The 19,787-nt window shown below is 37.9% G+C and overlaps 1 protein-coding gene across 1 annotated transcript in view; it reads left to right on the top strand.

Annotated features, from left to right (window-relative positions):
- Window positions 1-1,056: 1,056 nt before the first annotated feature.
- LRPPRC (leucine rich pentatricopeptide repeat containing) overlaps window positions 1,057-19,787 on the top strand; it is an 87,873-nt gene continuing 69,142 nt past the window's right edge. Inside the window, exons 1-11 of the mRNA XM_036380591.2 lie at window positions 1,057-1,247; window positions 11,063-11,265; window positions 13,470-13,592; window positions 14,242-14,363; window positions 14,448-14,506; window positions 15,071-15,157; window positions 15,644-15,770; window positions 16,785-16,929; window positions 17,778-17,920; window positions 18,206-18,311; window positions 18,392-18,499. Of these exons, the coding sequence (XP_036236484.2) occupies window positions 1,057-1,247; window positions 11,063-11,265; window positions 13,470-13,592; window positions 14,242-14,363; window positions 14,448-14,506; window positions 15,071-15,157; window positions 15,644-15,770; window positions 16,785-16,929; window positions 17,778-17,920; window positions 18,206-18,311; window positions 18,392-18,499 (1,414 nt within the window). The remainder of the gene's footprint in view (window positions 1,248-11,062; window positions 11,266-13,469; window positions 13,593-14,241; window positions 14,364-14,447; window positions 14,507-15,070; window positions 15,158-15,643; window positions 15,771-16,784; window positions 16,930-17,777; window positions 17,921-18,205; window positions 18,312-18,391; window positions 18,500-19,787) is intronic.

The following is a 19,787-nucleotide window of genomic DNA, read 5'->3' as shown; positions in this document are numbered from 1 at the left end:
ATATGAGACAATAGAAACAAAGAGTTACAGATGTCCGGGTACCTTTTTCTGTGTAGCACAAGCCTGAAAAAAAAGGATGCCCGTTAAGAAAGGATTAACCCTTATAAACAATAGCCTCTTGCATATTCATACATCTCATACATGATGCATAAATTCCATTCAAACACAGAATTCTGTCTGGTCATCGTCAACTTCTTCCTCGGAATCTTAACAGCGCCTTCGAGGCAGAAAGAAGTTCGTTTCCTCTGACAAGAGGGCAATAAATTCTTTCTCTGAAAGGTTTAGGTGGCCTGTGGCTGTTATCTCGCTGCAAGTCCTTTCTTTAAAAAAAGTAGCCTACATAGCATAGTTTCTATTTTAACAATTGTTATAACCTAAAACTATATTTAACACGCTACTTAAGAGAATTAATACAGCATTACTTTCTAACACACATAATAATCATTTTAATATCTGCGAAAATCCAATCATAAAATACGCATTTTTAACACAGGCAATGATAACATTTCGGTGGAAAGGCTGATAGCGACCAGCAGCTTTCCCAGCCCAGCTCCCCATGGCACCCCTGGCGTACACGCCGGCCCGCTACGCTTTCGGTAGGGTCTGGAACCATCGGGGCAGCGAAGAATCGGCGGCCACCGCCGGGCTGCAGGGAAGCAGTACTTGGGTGGGCAGGCGGGAGAGCCGGGCGGGCAGGGCCAGCAGGCCAGGGAGGAGACCGGCACGGAAGAGATCCCGGGACTGCCCACCGAGAGAGCCGGGCGGGCAGGGCCAGTAGGCCAGGGAAGAGCTCCCGGGAGTGCCCGGCAGGGCCAGCAGGCCCCGCGGACCGGCACAGAAGAGCACGCAGGAGCGCCCGCCGGGAAACTCGGCGCTTCCCGCCGCTTCCTCCCGCGCGCCCGCCTTCCGCCGGGGTCGCTCCCGGTTGGCTGCCGGGCGGCCCAACCCGGGCCTGCGTGGAACGGCCCATCGGCGGCACGGGGTGGAAATTAGCAGCGCCGGGGCCCCTGAGCGGGCCTTTTCTAAGGCCGCGCTCAGCGCCTCCCCTCTGAGCGGATGGTTCGCCCCCGTCACGTGGGGCTGACGGCGGTGCAGCGCCGGCGCGTGGCTCACGTGCTGCGGGCGGTCATGGCCGCGCTGCTGAGCTCCGCCGGGCGCCTCCGGGCGCTGCGCCCTCGCCTCCCGCCGCTGCTCCCACCGCTCCTCCGCTCGCCCGCCGTCCCCGCCCCACCGCCCGGCCCCGCTAGGTGAGTCCCCGCGCTGCCGCGCCGCCTGGTAGGGTTGGCGGGGCCGGCTGAGGCTGCTCTCCGCACGCCCAAGGGCACTGCCGGCCATGCTGCCGGGCCCTGCGGCGCCGCCCGCCGTGGCTGCCCCGGGGGCTCTGAGGCAGCGCTCGGCCCAGGCCGGCCCGGCGGCCTCACCGCGTGTGCGCGGCCACCCGGTAAGCGCAGGGCAAAGGCCGCGCGGGAGCCCCTCTGCCCTCAGGCTGAGCGGCCTGGGCTGGCCGCGCTTCCCGCCGCGCTGCGCTCCCAGCAAAGCCCTGACCGCCGAGGGACATGGCCGTGGGGGGGACACGCCGAGGGGAGGGGGCTTCGAGGAAGAGGGGAAGACTAGAGGAGATAAGTAGTGGTGGAGCGGAGTTACTGTCCCTTGAGGCGTTCAAGATACGACTAGACGTGGCACTTGGTGTTCTGGTTATAGCTGACAAGGTGGCGATCGGTCACAGGTCAGACTTGATGATCTTGGAGGTCTTTTGCAACCTAAGTGAGCCAGTGATTCTGTGACTGACTGGGTACCTGCACAGTTGGAATCTGGGCCTCTTGTTCGTGCCCTCAGACTCTGCTGTGTCTCCTGTGAGGAGGCACGGCGAAATTTCTTTGCCATGGTGTTCTCTCCCTTCTGTCACGCAGGTAGGGTGGAAAACAGCCTGTCCTACCTGTGTGCATCCCTGCTGCACGTTTGACAACACTTACACGTGGTTGGTGCCCTGCAGGAAGCGTGGTTGGTGCTCTTCAGGAAGCTTAGAGACACAAACCTTCATTAACACAACTTCAGACACCTACAGATTTATGAGCTGATATAAGGACTTACTGCTACCCTAGTTGTTCTGTCTCTTGTGTCATGTTATATTTCTCTCTAAGTAAATATAGCTTAATTCCTGGTAAAAAACTATAACAGTGTTCTATTGTTATCTGTTCTAAGTAGATAAATATGTTCAGCAAAGGACTTGGTGAGTTCCAGAGCCTCTTCAGAAGAAGGGATGGGAAAAGACAAGAATCAGAAATGGAGAACTCCTAGAGGGAAGTCTCACTGTCAAAATAAGGACATCGTTGCTCATTTCCCTACTTTTAGTGCTTATTAGTCTTACTTTGGGGCTCTTTTATTAGTAGCCTGGCCAAAATCTTACTTAAAAAAAGATGATTTTCTGTGGTCTTTAATCACTGATGTGTATCAGGTGCCAACAAATGCTAAAGTTGGTGTGAAAGATGGAGTAGACCAGTTCAGGAAGGACCAGGAATATCTGATTTATGGTTGGCAACAGAACCGCACATTTAATTATCTGCAAATTATCAATAAACCTTTCTTCTTCCTAGTAACTAATTTTTGTTTTACTGAACGGGAAGCTTAATTCCCTAAATTTGTTGCAAGAAATAATATTCACTGAAATTCATGTGTGACTTGGTGAAGGACTAACTTTTTATTACTAACTTTTTTTAGGACTAACTTTTTCTATTTCTAGAAAGAACTTTAGAAGTGCTTTATGTGATGATATTTTGGTTCTTACAGCTGAGGTTTGGTTTATTGGTTGTTTTCCTCCTAACACATATTATATATATACTTAATTTCAGATATCAATTTGGTCATATGTGGGATAGTTCAGTGATCATGCTGAAAACTCTTTTGAAACTTTTTGTACATTACTCTTGTCCAGTAATTTCATTCCTAAGATAAGTTTTCACTTAAAATCTCCCTGTCACAGTACTGTGTGTTGAGGCATCCTAGTGCACAAGTGATGATCTAGAGTCAAAGTGTAAAGTAAAGGTAATTTTTTTTTTTTACTTAAGCCTTAATTTCTGGAACTGGACCTCCTTTGAAGAACTAGACTGGCATATAGAAACATTTGTTCTTACTGTACTTGCTGTTCAGGTCTCAAGATTATTTTGAGAATGAAATGCAGTCTATTTGGAATGGTAGAGAAAGACACACTCAGTTTTAAGATTAAATAAATAAACAGGAATAATCTAGCATTTTGCAAGAATTGTGTAAATAACTGTTTTTCATGTGCTTGGTATAGTCACTTTAGCATTGAAGATAATAAAGTCAGTTCAGAGGCAAGTCTGTGACTACCATTACAATAATGGTTACAGAAAAGTTGCAAATCTGTGAACTTCTTTAGAAGTTGTGAAAGAGCAAGCATCACATTCAAGCTGAGGTTTTATCAAAGCATCATGATTGCTTTGATTTTTAATCTAAGATTCTTTGAAAAATGAGTTAGGATAGCAGATGCATGTTCTAATGGTTGAGAAGCATTTCATAGCAAGTCAGATTTAAGACAAATTTACTCTTTCACTTGACCACTTCTGCTATGAAATGTCAAATAACTTGAGCTACATCATCACTCTCCTGCCATGCAATTTCATTGCAGATAAACTTCAGCAGACCAATACAAGAAACTTCAGATCTGCAGGAGCAGAGTCAGCAGTGTGCTGATGTACGTGGTACAAATGGCTTACTGGAACTTAAAAAAGCTTCCCTAGGGTCAAAAATGCCCACATTTACTGTTAGTATCTGAATGTCAAGAATGGTGTAACAAACTTCTCCACTGACAAGTGTTTAGAGTAGATTTTTGAGTTAGTATCAGGATATTTTGGGGGGACTCTGTTCTGCATACTGTAGGTGATGTTATGGTTTGATGTTGCAGCTTTCTGCTGTGGGAAAGTTAGTGCTCAGAAATAGGGTCTTGGCTCCATTCTTCTGACACCCTCCTGTTGCTGGCCACCTTGGCTGGCTCTAAATCAGGCAAGGAGAACAGTTAGGCTCCTAAAGCTTAGAGGTCATGGAAGTGTAGCTGGAGAGGAAAATCAAGGAGAATCAATATAGTAACAAAATGAAATCAAGCTAGCAAACCTGCTCCAGTGTGGGCTTTTCTCTCTACAGGCCCAAAGGTCCTGCCAGGACTCTGCTCACGAGCTTGTCTCTGTTTTCAAAACTGAATTCAGCATAAATCCAAAAGACAGCCCCATACTTGCTACTTTGAAGAAAATTACCCCGGGCAAAACCAGCACAGAAGGTGCTTGTAAGAACTTTTGCCATTTGATTCATTGTGCTGTGTTTCAATCCTGTTGGTAAGATGGGAGAGTGAATATCTTTCTAAAAAAGGTTTCAGACTGGGGAGATGGATTCGATTAAGTCATAAATTAAAGACCCAAATGATTCATGGCTTAGTGAATAGTGCATTTTCATTTTTTAATTTGTTTTAGATTATCTGCAAACAAGTTCTTTTTGGCTATTCCCTATCATATTCAGCAACCCATTACCCAATGGACAGAAACGTAGAACTGAATGCTTAATTACATTAGCAAAATGATAGAAGGAAGGGTCTTCAAATGCAGAGGAGGCATAGGGTAGACTTGCTTTTCATAGTACTTTGTTGTAATAAAGTTGCACAGGCTGTGCTGTTGCAGTTAAGTGTTTTAGTGATGGATATAAAATGCCTAGATACTTCCCAAGAAATCACAGAATCTTAGAGGTGTTAAGGTTGGGAAAGATCTGTAAGATTATCGAGTCCAACAGTTGGCTGACACTGGCAACTTCACCACTAAGCCATATCCCCAAGTACCTCACCTACCTGTCTTTTGAACACTCCAGGGAAGGTGACTGACAGTTCCCTGGGCACCCTGTTCCAGTGCTTGACACCCTTTTCAGTGATGAGCTTTTTCCTAAGATCCTAAGTGCAGTACAAAGCAAAGGTTTTCTCTTTTACTTTTTGTGAATCACTTTGGGAATTTTTTAGATATTCTCCAAGAAACACAAAGTTTGTCAATCTACATGGAAAGACATTAATTTTTCTCTCTGGTAAGATCCTGCTATATCTCATTGAAAGAACTATATGGTGGCCTGAACATTGTGGCCTTTTTGTGTAGCTGATCATGGCTAACAGCACAAATACTGCTTTAACAGTCACGTGAATCATGCTGGGATCTCAGGTGGTAAATTTAGTGTTATGTTTACTGAATTTAGTCTTAGATCTCGAGTGCTGTTATGTACACTAATGAATTCTAACTCATTAAAGTTTGCCATTATTCTGCTTCAATGATGACTTTATTTTGAGAACTATTTCATGCAGGTTTTGCCTATTTAGTTTAGAAGGAACAAAATATTCAATACTTTCCATAGAAAAAGCACAGCATCTATTTGGCTATATCACAGCCACCTTATTGTGGCTCTGATAAAGGGAGGCAAACATCTAATATTTATAATTAAACATATAGTTATCTTCATATATTTATACAAATATATAAATAATGTACGAATAAATATATAGCTAACATATAAATATAATTTTTTAAAAATGTTTGGAATTGGTCAACGGACTGCAACCCTTCTGCTGCTGTAAGGGGAAACACGAACATCACTGACTTTTTGGGTTTTGGGAAAGATGGGACTTTTTTTACTCAGACTGGTGTGTAAGATATGTTTCCTATAGGAAATTAAAGGCACTGCCTTAAGTCTGCTCTGGCAGTGTGGAAGACATAAGTATGTGGGTACAGCACTGGGATTCCTACTTAAACCCTTGTAAATAGAAGAATTTTACTGGTTGACTTGATAAAAATTCTCCATGCACTCTTCATCTCTGCATCAGTTTTTGTGAGTTGATCTTCAGCTGCTTTGCCAGTGTTGTAAGCTAAACTGGAGGTGGAGTTTCCACTTGTTTTGGGATCACAATTGCACAGGTAACCTTTCCTGTGTAGGTGAGGGCTGCAGTTGTAGAGACAAAGCTGAAAATGACGTAAAGGCTCCAAAATCTGAAGGCTACTTCTAATCCTGTGGTTGTGGGAGTTGGAGAGAGATTGCTTCATAGGGCTCAATATATCCTTTCGAGCTTCTCCCAGTTCTGAAGTGGAGAGAAATTACATGTTTTGGGGAAGAACCACATTGCTCATTCAAACAGATCTGAAATTTACTGTGCAGCTTTATGTGCTTGTAAATAAAGTGTTTCACATAGAGGAAGTCTTAAAATGCCATTTGAAGGTAACAGATGAAAGTAAATACTTAGTGCTCATTGCAGCTCTTAGGGAAGTATATGTTTTGTTGTGTAGAATAGCATTTAAGTCTGAAAAAAGTCTGAATTAAAATAATAAAATATAATTACATCATAAAACTCTGTAATCAAACATCTAGTACTGAGACAGGATCAGAAATATCAAGGTCATGGATGATAGATTTTTTTCCCCACTCCTAATCTTGCTTTAGAAGCTTCCAAATGAGAAAGCTTGACTGAAGTATCCTATTCAAGTATTTCGCTCTGATTAATATTACAACCATTAGTATTGGTTGTGTGATTCCTGATGGATTAGGTTCAGTTGCTTATGTGTTTGGAGAGTGAGATGGGATAGACAAGTCCTTTAGGTCTTTTATGCTTGGGTTTTTTTCCTGAATAAACACACCATGATGAAGAGATCATCTGTATTTTAGCTATGTTCCTGTGTTTAGGAGCTGAGAATTTGAAGTCTTTTTGTGATGTGATGTTTCATGCTTAGCAAAGCCTCATTTTCAGTACCCTCTGGGCTGCCATGCTTAGCAAGTTGTACCCCATGTTGAATTTTGTGTTTTGTCCAAAACATACAACTTCTTGTGTTCTGTATTGAAGCCATTATTGCACATGGATTGTGCCAGTCCTTTCCTAGTTGGGCCAGGAGATAGCTTCAGTTTGACTCCCCCACAATATTCCCAGTTCTGCAAGGAACCACGTTTTAATTTTGTGTATGGATTTAAAATTTTCTTTGCACAACTACTGCACCCATACTAGAAGTACATTGTATCTCCTTGCTTTGCTTATGAGCAGGTTGTCAGGTAAAGCGGTGCCAAAAGCCTGTACATCAATTCATTTTTTTTTTTGGGTTAGGCTTCTGTTTTTCCCACAACTTCCATGGATTTTTCAGAGTAAATTCAAAGGACCGGAGTTTGAGTAAGATCCAGTAATTTTCCTTCAATATATCTGAATGTTTTCAGGAATTATTTGAGTCATTCTTCCATATTCTCACCTACGCCCCCATCTCCTTGTTAAAATTAGTAGTGATAGTTAAAATTTACAGATGGTTGCAATTAACATTTCTTGAAAGCCAAACAGTGTATGAGCTGTCATTCTTTTCCCTGTGAAGAGGTAATTTCTAAAATCATCTTTATTAAATTTAGCAACCTTTCTTGCTGCCTTTTTAGGTCACTTCCTGAGAAAAATAGTTAACATGGACTTCTTGATTTTTATCCTTGCTTTTTTTCTATTTGTCTTAATTGGGTGTTGTTTTTCAACTTCTGAAAATTAAAGATTCCTGATGTATGGATAACTGCATTGTTTTGTTAGTTTCTTTTTGTGTTTCATAGGGAGGTTGCCTACTGTGTTCTCCTGCCATTTGCCTGAAATCAAACCTTAATGTTGTGTCCCTTAATTTGTTATGTTTGTATCTTTTTTTGAAAGCTGACTTCTGGTCTGCTCAATCTTTCATCTTATAAAATAGTGAACTCTTTTTTGGTGTTTTGGGGGGTTTTTTGTTTGTTTGTTTGGTTTTTGTTTTCTTGTTGTTGTAGTTTTAAATTTTGAGTTCTTAGTGGATTTGTAGTGCTTCATACCAGATTCAAAACAGTAGATGCTGCAGCATCATTCAGCTTTTGAAGCCATAGTTATTTTTAACAAATTCTTAGTATGGGATTGGCTTAACATTACACAGCACCTTAGTGCTAAAGGTGTAATTCATTCAAATGCTGAAGGCCTGCTGAAGAAATGCTCAATTCTGCTCACCTTTCAGAAGGTGAAGTTACTGTATAAAAATAACACTTTCATATAAGTGTGTAGTGTTTTACAGTGGGCAACTGTAGCAATTGATACTGATGTTATAAATAGCATGGTGCTAAATGCTAAGCAGGAGAGTTTACTAGCAAATGAAACTTTAGAGTCTTGTGCTGTTAACCAGCTTATGTTGAGCATGCACATACTGTTTTTATCTTTACACTTCATCTGATGGTGCAAGTGTTTAAATATTTGTGACTTCTGACAAGAAACTCTTACAAAGATAGCTTTCTTAAAACAGTGCAGGACTTAAGAACTTAGATACCTATTTGTTTATGGTTAGAAGTATGCTGTATGTCATAAGACACTGTTCAATAATTTGAAAAGTACTATAAAACATTAGCAGGTTTTTACGGGAAAAGCATTTAAATTCTAATCTGAAGCGCAAGAGTTGTGTCCACTTGTGCTTTGATTGTTAATGGAAGTTAAAGTTTAAATTTCTGTGTTCCAAATACAGCCCTGTGTTGCTATAGCTTCCAGAGCATTTTTCTCACCTTTCTGGAAGTATTCTGGAAAGCTCTCAAGTAGCTCTTTTAATGGGTATATAAGAGTGAATGATACAATTTTCTTTTTTAATTTATATCTTTAAGAAATTGATAAAGAACTTGCATTCATTACGATTTCATTCTTCTAGCTATCCACTGGCTAGCTCAAAGTTGAGTATTGCTATTCATGTGTTATAAGGAGTTATTTAAGTTCTAGGCATCTCACTTGCTTGTTAAATCCTGGAGGAGTTAAAATTTAGTATCTTACTGTTATTCTTACCTTGTGCTACTGGATTTTATACTAATTAGTCTGATGACTTCTGTTTTCCAAAAGTACCCTGTGTCAGGTTATAGGAGGTAATAGAAGGAGAAGAGGAAAAAGAGGGAAAGAACTGGGGAAAATGACACCCTTGGGAATACTTTTAGTGAGACATGACATTACTAGTAGCAACAAAAAAGTTTGTTGTTAATCTGACAAGGTGCTTAGCATGAAAAGTAGTGTTTCAGAGCTTTTTTCCTTTTTTGATTGTTTTTATTTCTAGGTTCTCTGATTTTAGGTACTTTTTCTTTCTCAGTTTCTTTTTATTCCTTGTTAATTCTGGTGGGTTGTGGACATCATGAGCTCTTTCCTCTCTAAGCTGACACAACAGTAATTCTACTTTTTTGTAGAAGTGAATAAATTGATATTGTGCTTGGTTAGTGAGTGAAATAAGCTCACAGAGGGATCTAAACAAAATGAGAGCTAGCCCAAAGGGATTGATGGGAACTTGCATCTGTCAGGAAATGGAACTGAGACTGGAGGAGGGAATCTGTCCTTTTTCGTCAGTCTTCTTCCTCTTCAATTCTTTCTTCCTTATCCTTTCCCTAGTGCAATACCATGTAGATAGTTAGCTGGGCTCTGGAATATTTTCAGGAGGAAACTTTAGAATATAGGGGAATGTAAAAATCATGTCCTTGAAAAAGATAATGCCAAAGAATAGTGATGTTCTTCATTATTGAAGGATTTTTTTTAAATCAAATATCATCTATTAAACTGTTGTCATGGCTCCATTAGGAAAGAGATTCTGCTTCAGGCTACTTCTAGAATTTATGGCCTGCTGAGTTACCAAATCAAGATTTCAAAGAGCAAGGAAAAAGTTGGTCTTTTGGGCTACTTTCTGCTCACAAGAGGCAACCAGATGTAAACCACCAGTCTGTATTTTGTACCCCAGTGATGATTTCTGTGCCATTTAGCAGCTTGCTGCCAGTGCTTCTGAAACATGCAATTGCTACCAGCAAGCTTTCAAGCTTTTCTCCTCCACTGGACCTGTCTCCTTGGGCCTTAAACGATGACTGTTGGGTGAGAAAGCAGCCAGCAGATAGACCTGGGAAAAAGCTGCAGGGGCAGGAAATGGTTTTGTAGAGAATGTCAGCACTCCTGGCTTTTAGGCTGCCATTTCACAAAATGTGGAGCCATTACTCTGTAGTGTAGACTCCTGGAGCACCTGTAACAGCAGGGAGTACAAACTTTGGGGGTTTGGGGTTCTTTTAAACTGGTCTAGAAAGCTTACAAAAATTTAGCTGAAGAGTTATCTGAAGAGCCAGAGATGAGGGAGAGCAATTTCAGAACTTGCTGAATCTTGTTTTTGCCACCCTTCTTTTTGTATAGGATTCTGGAGGAGAATAATCTGTTTTATTTTATGCAGTTGCAAGCCCAGTTGAGAACAGACTTCCTGAAATGCTTGTGTGTAATGATAATTTCACCTGCACAGGCTGTACATAACCTTGATGTGGCACATATTCAATTTTTTTTATTATGTATATTAGTTTGTTCTTTTAAAAAAATAAAAGGCAAGCTTTTAAAAATTGCTTTGCTGGAAATAAGATCGCTTTCTTGTTACGTGTCTTTTTGTCATATTTTATTTTGAGAAAATAAATGTTTAAACAAGTCTGCTGTTGATGTCTCGTTTACATGGCAGAATGGGTGGATGCTTCATGCTGGTTATTGTCAATTCTGTAAAATGTGGAATGACCCTGTTGGTGTCCACGCCATTGTTGTCTAACACACCGGCCTCTGCATTAGTTCTTGTGCACTTTAATTGACAAGGAAGGTATGATTTGCTACCTTGATTTACTGTGTTCTGGAAGATCTGTCTGTGACTGTTCTTGAGATTTTTCAAAACCTTGTGAGAGCTTTAGTGAGTAGCTGTAATGGGACAATAGACTTTTATAGTACTTGGATGACTTAAGTTTTATTTTTGTGGGAATATTATTTGAACCATTTAATTCATGAGGTGAAACTAACTGAAAATTTCAGAGAAACATGTCACTGTGAGAAAATGTATGATTGACTTTTAAAGTAGAAAGAGACTGAAACGAATCACTTATATTTGTTTATTTTAAAATGGAATGTTTTTGAGACTGTTCATCAGCAAGCAGTGCATTATCTTTTTGACATTATGTGACTAGTTTAGATCCAAAATGACTCACAGAATTGTAATCTTTATTTTTTTGTTTGTTTCTGTTCAAGCAGAAATGCTATGAGCCAAATCAGGTTCCTTACACTTGCACCTCAAGAGGATGGAAGTGTTAAAGAAGAAGCAGTCTCAGAAGTTCGAACCAGACGGACCTGGCAGTTTGACTGGGCGTTAAATAAAGTGGATAACTCTGTCAGAAAAACTGGCCGCATCCCTAAAACTCTTCTACTAAAAATCTTCCAGGAAATAAGCAATGCAGGTAAGTTGCTTCCAATTAAAACAAAATTAAGCTGAATTTCAGGCTGCTGTCTAACCATGGAAATGAACTGAGTGTTCTGATCTGTATTTTGTCTTTGAGTGTTGTTTGATCTGCTGTATATGTTGATGGACAGCCCTTAACTGCTTTGGAGATATTATTTTGCTTTGAATGCTCATGTTAGCTTATTCAAGTTTGGGTTTTTTTGTGTCTTTAAGAATTTACAAGTCTTATAAAGGTGTGCTTTTAAGGTATGTTATATGGCCTTGCTTATTGTCAACTTTTAATCTGGTAATGCACTTTGCTCATATAACTGTGTTTTGCTATCTGAGCAGGGATCATACGTGTCTCCTTTGCAGTGTGTATTTTTAAAGTGTTTGTAATGAACCATGCTGCCCTTAAGATGTTATTTGTCTTAAATGGAATTACAACAGGGAAATGTGGAGGTGATCCACAAGTTTCCATGTTCCCAGGTAGCTCTGTTCATGACAAGAAAGCTTTGGTTTTTTTCAATAAAAGAAAACCAAATAGCTGAGGCATTGTCCATTCTGATAGATTCAGTACCTCTTTGGCTAAAATGTGCAGACTGCATTAGTATTTTGCAGACCAGCTGCCACAATTGCTGAGGTTTGGTGCCAGATAGGATGAGTCAGTGGAGGTATTTAAAGAATATACATGCTAAGTACTACTGCCAATATTCATCAATGGCAGCATGTATTGTTTTGTTAAAGTTTTAAACTTTGCTGTGTGTTACTCTATACTGTAATGCCTTGTCTAGCTGGCATTGTGCTTTTAAAAGTTTTCCATTTTACTGTTTAAAGGCTGAACCTTCAAGTCATGCTCTTTCTGTTGAATGTAGTTTTTTCTTTTTTGCTTGGGATGTCATTTCTGGTTCTGACTGCTTTGTTGTTTTTTCCATGTAAACCTCTAATTTGGGAACTTGAGTTGGGAAGAATTTTGTGTCTCTAAACCTCTCTGCAAGTAGTTCTTCATGAACCTTGACTAGTTCCACAGTTTCTAAGTCATACTAACAAAAAAAAATCTTAATCTCTTACAGGGTATTCCTTTGGCTTTGGAATTGTATTTAAAAATAAAAGCATAGAACCTCACAAATGATTTAGCTAAGGTGCTATTAAAATAAATGGCAAATGTTGCCATATGAAAAATTTAGTCCTTGTTTATTAATTAATAATGAAACTAGTTTAGCAAAAGTGTGCAAAGTTAGTGTTGATTTCTGCCTGCTTGTATTATTTTTCCATTTCTAATTACAACACAAAAAAATACCTGAGAAAGGTGTTCACAGTAGATCTCATTGTGCATCTCTCCATGCTCACGCTGCCAAAAGTTTTTGATTTTCTTTTCCCTTTCGAGGTACTATGAAACTGAAGATGTGTTGGGATTTTCATTGCATGAAGTAATTATGTGCAGGGATTTAAAAGCTGGTCAGTTATGAATTGGTGATCATACTTGACAGCATGTTGCTTTTAAAGAAACTCTCATTTTTACTTTAAATTGCTGGGTTTGTATCTAAAGGTGGGATAGAGAAAATAATCAGCTGATTGGGTCATCTGTGATAGATTCTGCAGTTCTGCCTTTGCCTCAGGAATAGTAGTGAAGTACAAGAAAGATGAGTTTATAGTTAACTTTTTTGACATTCTGTGACTCGTACAGAAGTCAGAGAAGGCAGATAATCTTACCGTTCACTATTCTCTAGGTGTAAATTTTCTCATTTGTTATGTATTAAGCCTAGGCAGAACTGGAAATGGAAGTTTATGTGTAGAAGTGTCTCTGACTACCAGTTGTGGAATTATATGGAATTGGTATGAAGCATTTTGATGTTTTAGAAATTTATGAGAGAGTCATGTCCCTGTTACTATGAAATTATCTCAGGAACCTGAGCTGGGAAGTTGAAAGTATTAGATAATCTAAGTTTAGGAGTTTTGTATTGTCTTCTGACAATTTCTGCTCAGCTAAGCTCATTACTGTACTAAATGGCATGTTTTGTCATGAATCTTTTTAGGGTAGTGCACAGTAGTGCTGTTGTTTAATCATTTCGGTATCCTGTTCATTTAAAATCTTCAGTCTTGGAGAGAATTCTGTTTTATAGGAAATGCTTAAATATTTCAGTAGATCAGTCTCAAATCTTATTTCTGATATTGAATGCATAATTATTTATTAATTAATTTGTGGTTTTGTTCCATTTGCAGGGTGTCCAGGGAGTAACCACATCTTGCTTTTGTTACAAAGTTGTGGTGCTGTCTTACCAGAGGTATTGTCATCTGAAAGAACAGAACTGGCCCATATGATATGGGACAAGATGAAAGAACTTGGTATGTTGTCTGTTAGTCCTTCTTGCAAGAACAGCTCTGTGCTTTAGTTGCTCTCTTTGTAATGAGACACAATTTATTTTAATGGTATTTAAATGTTAGGTTATAACAGGTTGTACTTACTACCGAATGAACAGTGGATTTTATTATTCAGGTGAGAGACCTGTTTCTAATTCTGGGGGTTATAGTGACATCTAGGGGTGTTAATCTAAAATTCTGAAATCTAAAGATTTTTTTAAAGATGCTTAAATTGGACTTCTGCTTGATTTTTATTATTGAGTTTACTTTCTGTTAGATGCTACCTATATATTTGATAGGCTAAGTATTCCTAGTGCTACCAGCAATTTTATCAGATATTTTTATTGTGAGTGAGTCATTTATGTATAGATAATGCATAGGTAAATGCTTTTTTTGATAGTAACATTGCCGAATCTGTAAAATAAATACAGCTGTTACTGTGCTCATTATGTTTTAGCCTTTTATAAACACCAGAGCTGTTAAATAAATGTCTGATGCTTCAAAGGTGAATAAAATGACTGTCTCCTAAGTTCATACAGAATAAAATTGACATGAAATTAATTACCTGAGAAAGCTATGAAACTGTGTTGAATTTAGAGAATCTACATTGACTGTGGTTGAAATATTTCCTTAGGTGCTGTGTATGATACGAGTCATTACAATGCTTTGCTTAAAGTGTATCTTCAGAATGAGCACAAGTTTTCTCCGACAGAATTCTTGGCCAGGATGGAGGAAGCTAATGTGCAGCCCAATCGAGTAGGTGCCCTTTTAAAGATCTTCATTCTTAATAGCAGGCTCCATTTATTGAATGGAAATAATTCCCCATTTTGTTTTCTATAGGTTACATACCAAAGATTGATTGCTGCTTATTGCAATGAGGGTGACATTGAAGGAGCAAGGTATTCTTTTGCATTTATGTTTAAAGGGATTTCCACAAAATCTGTTTCTCATATTCCCTACCACTGATGTTAAAACCGATTTCTGTGTAATTCATAGAAATTGAGCAAAGCAAAGAAGGGTTTTATATATTTGAACCAAGCGATGAAGAGCAATTTCCTGGAGACTGCCAAAACCTACACAAACGAAATAAAAATAAGTGATAGACCAGTGTGTTCAAATCAAGTGTATTCACATTGCTCAGAAAATAGCTTGTTTTTGTCATTTCTAGAGCCATCATGCAAAAGTGTGAGGTTATGAAGGCTTACTGCCTTTGTAAGAAAATGGCTACTGGAAAAGTCATTAAAGAATAAAGTGGGCTAAGGAGCAAATAGTAATAATTCTGGTTGTTGTTGTTCTTACACAGGGCTTGCCGGATATCTCTTAACAATTTTAGCAAGGTTAAGCTGTAACAGTGTGATTGAGGGGCATGAGAAATAAGTAAAAGGAAGATAAAAATAAAAAGAACCCAGCCCCACCTTAGTGTCTGCATCTTCCAAAGTGGCAAATACTTTTTTTTTTTTCAGTAAGATTCTTGGATTTATGAAGAGCAAAGATCTCCCCATCACTGAGGCAGTATTCAGTAGTCTTTTGAAAGGACATGCAAGATCGGGGTAATGTTTAATACGTTTTATTCCTTTTGTTTACTGTTAGCTTTACTAAAATATAAAGTGTTACTGTACAGAAAAAATTACATGCTGCAGAATAGTGTGGTGGTTTTGAATAATAACGTGTAGAAGACTGTCTCTATATTTATGAAGCAAAAAAGCTATTTAACAAAGGAAGTAGATTTTTTCTTGTGTCTGAAAATCTTGTATTTCAAGATAAATTACTGTCCTTTTGTAGTGTTTGAGAAGAAATTTGCTGCACTTAGTTCTGAACTTTATCATCTATTAAAGTTGAAAGAGTATTTTAAGTAATACAATTATTAAAAAGATTTGCACTTTCACCTTTCAGGATTTGCTTAGTTAAAATAAGTTTCTCTAAGCTTGTTGCAGTCTTTGCTTCCAATTCTAATTAATTTAGTGAGGAAATGTACAAGTCGCAATAAACATCGTTATGATTAAATCTACTGAGGGTCTTGCTTTGAATTCTTTCAGAGATATGAAAAGTGCAGAAAACATCCTTTCAGTGATGAGGATGGCTGGTGTTGAACCAGGTCCAGACACCTATTTATCACTGCTGAATGTGTATGCTGAAAAGGGTGATGCTGATAGCATCAAAAAGGTATTGCCAATTTGAATTTAAATACAGCTTGTTTGATCTTTTGTTCAATATAACTTTGGAATGCTTTCTGTCCCGGGTGGAGAAATAAGAAAAACATTTATAATTGGTTTCTTCCTACTTGGAAGTAATTATCAAAATTTTTTTATTGCAATTAAATAGCTGATTTAACTGAAAGCAATGTCACAGTTTCTGAAAAATATTTGTCTTTTGATAGTGGCATTTCACTCTGGGAAGATAGATTTGTCAGTGAGCAATTTAATAATTTAGGGTTTTTTTTAAAGACAGTGCATGTGGGATATCTGTGTATTTATTTATGAAAACAAAAAGTAAAACCTTGCTTATTCTGTTCCCATTGAGCCATTCCTTGGCCATTGAAATCACAGGATCTTTCCAGTGAAAATGAATTCTTTTTTTGAGAATTCATACAAACAGCTTAGGTATTTGTAAGGTGAGGCTTTCTTACAGCCCTTTGTGTAGCTGATTTTTTTCAAGTATTCTCTCACTTTTTTTAAAATCAAAGAAATACTCATGAAGAAATGAGAAAAGATCAAACCAGTTTTCTCAAGTTGTTTCAGGAGTTTAATCAGATGTAGAGGACCAAATCAAGGAAGAAGATATTGGAAACAATTTTCTTATACTCATCAACTAATATTCTTCCAAACAGTGACAAAATGTTGGATTAGTCCTTCTTCCCTTTACAAAGTAATTTCTCTTGAAAGTCATCTCACAATGAGAATACCTCTACTGTTTTCATATATTATTAGATATTAGAAAGAAACTATATGCTGTATCCCTTTTAGGTGTACCTTTTTCTTTTCACAGTCTAAAGGTATTTGAGTCTCTCTTAATGCTTCTTGCATATTTTTTTCTCTACCATGTTCCATTATCTAAATCTGTGGATTTTAAAAAAGAAAAAAATCCAGGTTTTTATGCTTGTTTTGTTTTGATTTAAAAAGTATTCTGTTTTGAGTCACTTTGGGGTTGATTCAAGTTAAATTTATTTTGGTTTTACAGACTCTAGAGCAGGTTGAGAAGACTGAAGGGTACCTTATGGACAGGATGTTGATGCAGGTGATTTTTAGCCTTGCCAAGGCTGGATATCCACAGCATATCGAAGATATTAAAGGACGTATAAGATTTGAAAGGGAATTAATTCCAGGTATGTTCTTGGTTCCCACAGCAGAGTGGAGAGAGAACACTTTTTTCTTTTTTTGCTTATTTTTTGTTTTGGTTTGGTTTTTGTTTGTTTGTTTATGTTGTTGCTGGTTTTTTCCTTCTTTTTCCAAAAATACGTAATTTTGTAGTTTTCTCTTGAGGGAATACTTGAGGGAAAGGAATATTTTTGCCATTAATAATGGCAAAATAATAATAATCCACAATCCAGTTTGTGGATTAATTTGTGTGCTTTTGTGGTTTAGATTGTATTTCATAAAATCTAAATATGAAACAGCTTTAATAATTTGCAAAATTAATCTATCATTTAAAAAAAATTCTAAGATGAATTAAGCTTTTATAAGAAGGCAGCAAGTGTGGAGTTACACTGCTGTTAAGATTCCTGTTGTGAGAGCTCTTCAAGACTGCCATAAAAAAAGGGATAGTAAATACTGAATACAGTTTTTTATTACCTGCCTTTAAAGTTGCTTATGGATCCCAGTATGTTTAATCTGATTGATAACTAATAATACTTGATGCTTTTTTTTTTTTTTTGACATGTCTAGGAATTAGTTTCTTTTCTTCCTTATCCTTCTGTCATGCTGCAGGGGTGATACTTCTGTAATTTTTGGCCTAGTCTTCTTATGAGAAAAGTGAATTTCATTGATAAATATGAATAATTCTGGAAAGGGTAGTCTCAGATTTGGATTGTGAATCTTATTTAAAAGTATGTTAATGGTACTTGTAAAACATTTACTTTTCTAGCTTTCGCTGATTTTAGTAGCTTAAGGTGAAAAAGTTTTGTGCACTTTTTTAATGTATTAATATTGTTGCTCTCTGTTTTTCATTTGCCAGATGTAATGAACCTGTGTTTGACTCTGATAACTCATGGCTTTGAAGATATCAGCTTCAGCATCTTGAAGTCTTTAAGTCATTTATCACGTGAAGATATGGACCAAGGTAGCTTCTTCTTGCAACATTGTGTAAATAGAAATCTGGTAAGCAGAATAGTAATACTCTTTTTCTTAATCTAATAATAATAGTATATTTATTTAGTTTAATGCAGCTGTGAAGATTGCAAATGGTGAGTTGTTGCACAGTTCTTCAAGAGCAAAACAAGCATTTTATTATTTTGTTTCAACTTGTATAGTAAATTGAAATTCACAAAGGAATCCTGTTTTGCTTATGTAATATCCATTTTCTAAACATTAGAAGAATCTGACATTCTTAGCAGTTTGCGAAATTGATAAATACCTTAAATTAATTTTTGAAATTGTTTGCAGCCTGTGAACAAGCTGAAGCAGTTCTGTAAGGAGTTAAAAGAAGCAAAGATGCACTCGGCGCCATTACCATTTATCTTGCGTTGCGCTTTGGAGGCCAACAGATCAGGTACTCTGCTTTTTAATTATTTCACCTGTGCTCATTTAGAGTACCTGATCACTGTTTAATTATTTGATTAATGTTTTCAGCCTTGGCCATTGATGTGATGAAGATGATGAAGGAGGAGGGCTTGCCACTCAGACCTCACTATTGCTGGCCACTGCTAGTTGCATACCAGAAAGAGAATAATCTTCAAGGTGAGTTGTCTGAAAAATGCTCCTGTGGCATTATTGCATATCTAGTGCACAAATCCTACTGCTATGAGATTCATCAGAAATGTAACAAAGCCCTTGCTGTATGTCCTCATTTCAAACAATTTTTCCTTCAGAAAGACTTTTTTAAAACCTCCTTTCTTGCTTGATTGTGATACAGTTCTACAACTTTCAAGTCACACTTGACATAGAAAGATGTGAGAGAGTGTTTAGTTATCTTTTTAACTCTTCACATTCTTTGTGCATTCCAGCATACTCTATGTTGCTCATTACTATTTACAGTTTACTCTTGAAGAAACTGCAATCCAAGTGAAGAATTTAAAAGTAAGGTTATGTTATTATAGCTCTCTTGGACTGCAAACCCAGTCCTTTATTCAAGCCAGCTTCTTACTATTTGCCAGATGAACCAAACGTAAGTTTTGTTAGAATCATAAAAACTGCAGGAGAAGTTACATTGCTGAATGTGTGAGCCTGACCTGACAGCATACTGATTGAAGTACAAAAATGCTCAATCTTCAGGATTCTTAAGTAGGTTGAAGCATTTAGCATACTTTCCCCTGTTACACATGGGGATGTCTACAGGATATGAATAAGAATTGAAAAAATATTAAATTTTATAGTACAGTATCTAATTCTTTGGTTTGCGTTATTGGTAATTCAGAAAGAATGGTATTGTAAAAAGATGCTTTTAACAGAAGTACTTTCCCCTTGGGGAAACAAAAAACTGTCTTTTTCATCTTATCTCACAGTATAATGTGCTTTAGAATGAGATGCAGAGTTGTTAGTGTGACACTGGGTGACAAACAAAATGCACAAACAAAAAAAAAGTGCTTTTAGCAGACTCTTCCATATCGCAATTTTATCTTAAATATACAGTCACATTCCAGTTTGGAAGAAATGCTGAAACAAGTATTCCCTAATTGTTTCTGGCTATAAAAATGTCTCAAGTCTTTTTCAAAAAGCCTTTGTGAAAACAATATTCAGTTTTTATTAACTCCTTAGGCTCTGTTCCTGCTAGACTACTGCCCAGGTTTATCTTCTCCCAGGTTTTCGAATCCTTGAAAGTTCTATGATATTTTAAAAGTCTGGCAATGTTGTTTTAGTTGGGTCCTTTGTGACTTACTTGAAACACAGTGTTGCCAAAAATAAGTAAATGGAAATAAATCAGTACCATACTTCCCTGCGTGGATGCTGCCTGCTGAAGAAAGCTGCTTTCTTTTACTCCATGAAAAATTTCACCTCACTGACACAATTCTGAGAGATGTTGGAAGTA

This window comes from Molothrus ater, chromosome 3 (assembly GCF_012460135.2).
Source record: "Molothrus ater isolate BHLD 08-10-18 breed brown headed cowbird chromosome 3, BPBGC_Mater_1.1, whole genome shotgun sequence".
Classification (NCBI taxonomy): Eukaryota; Metazoa; Chordata; class Aves; order Passeriformes; family Icteridae; genus Molothrus; species Molothrus ater.
Note: the sequence above shows the minus strand (reverse complement) of the source record. Positions and strands in the feature narration are given on the sequence as shown.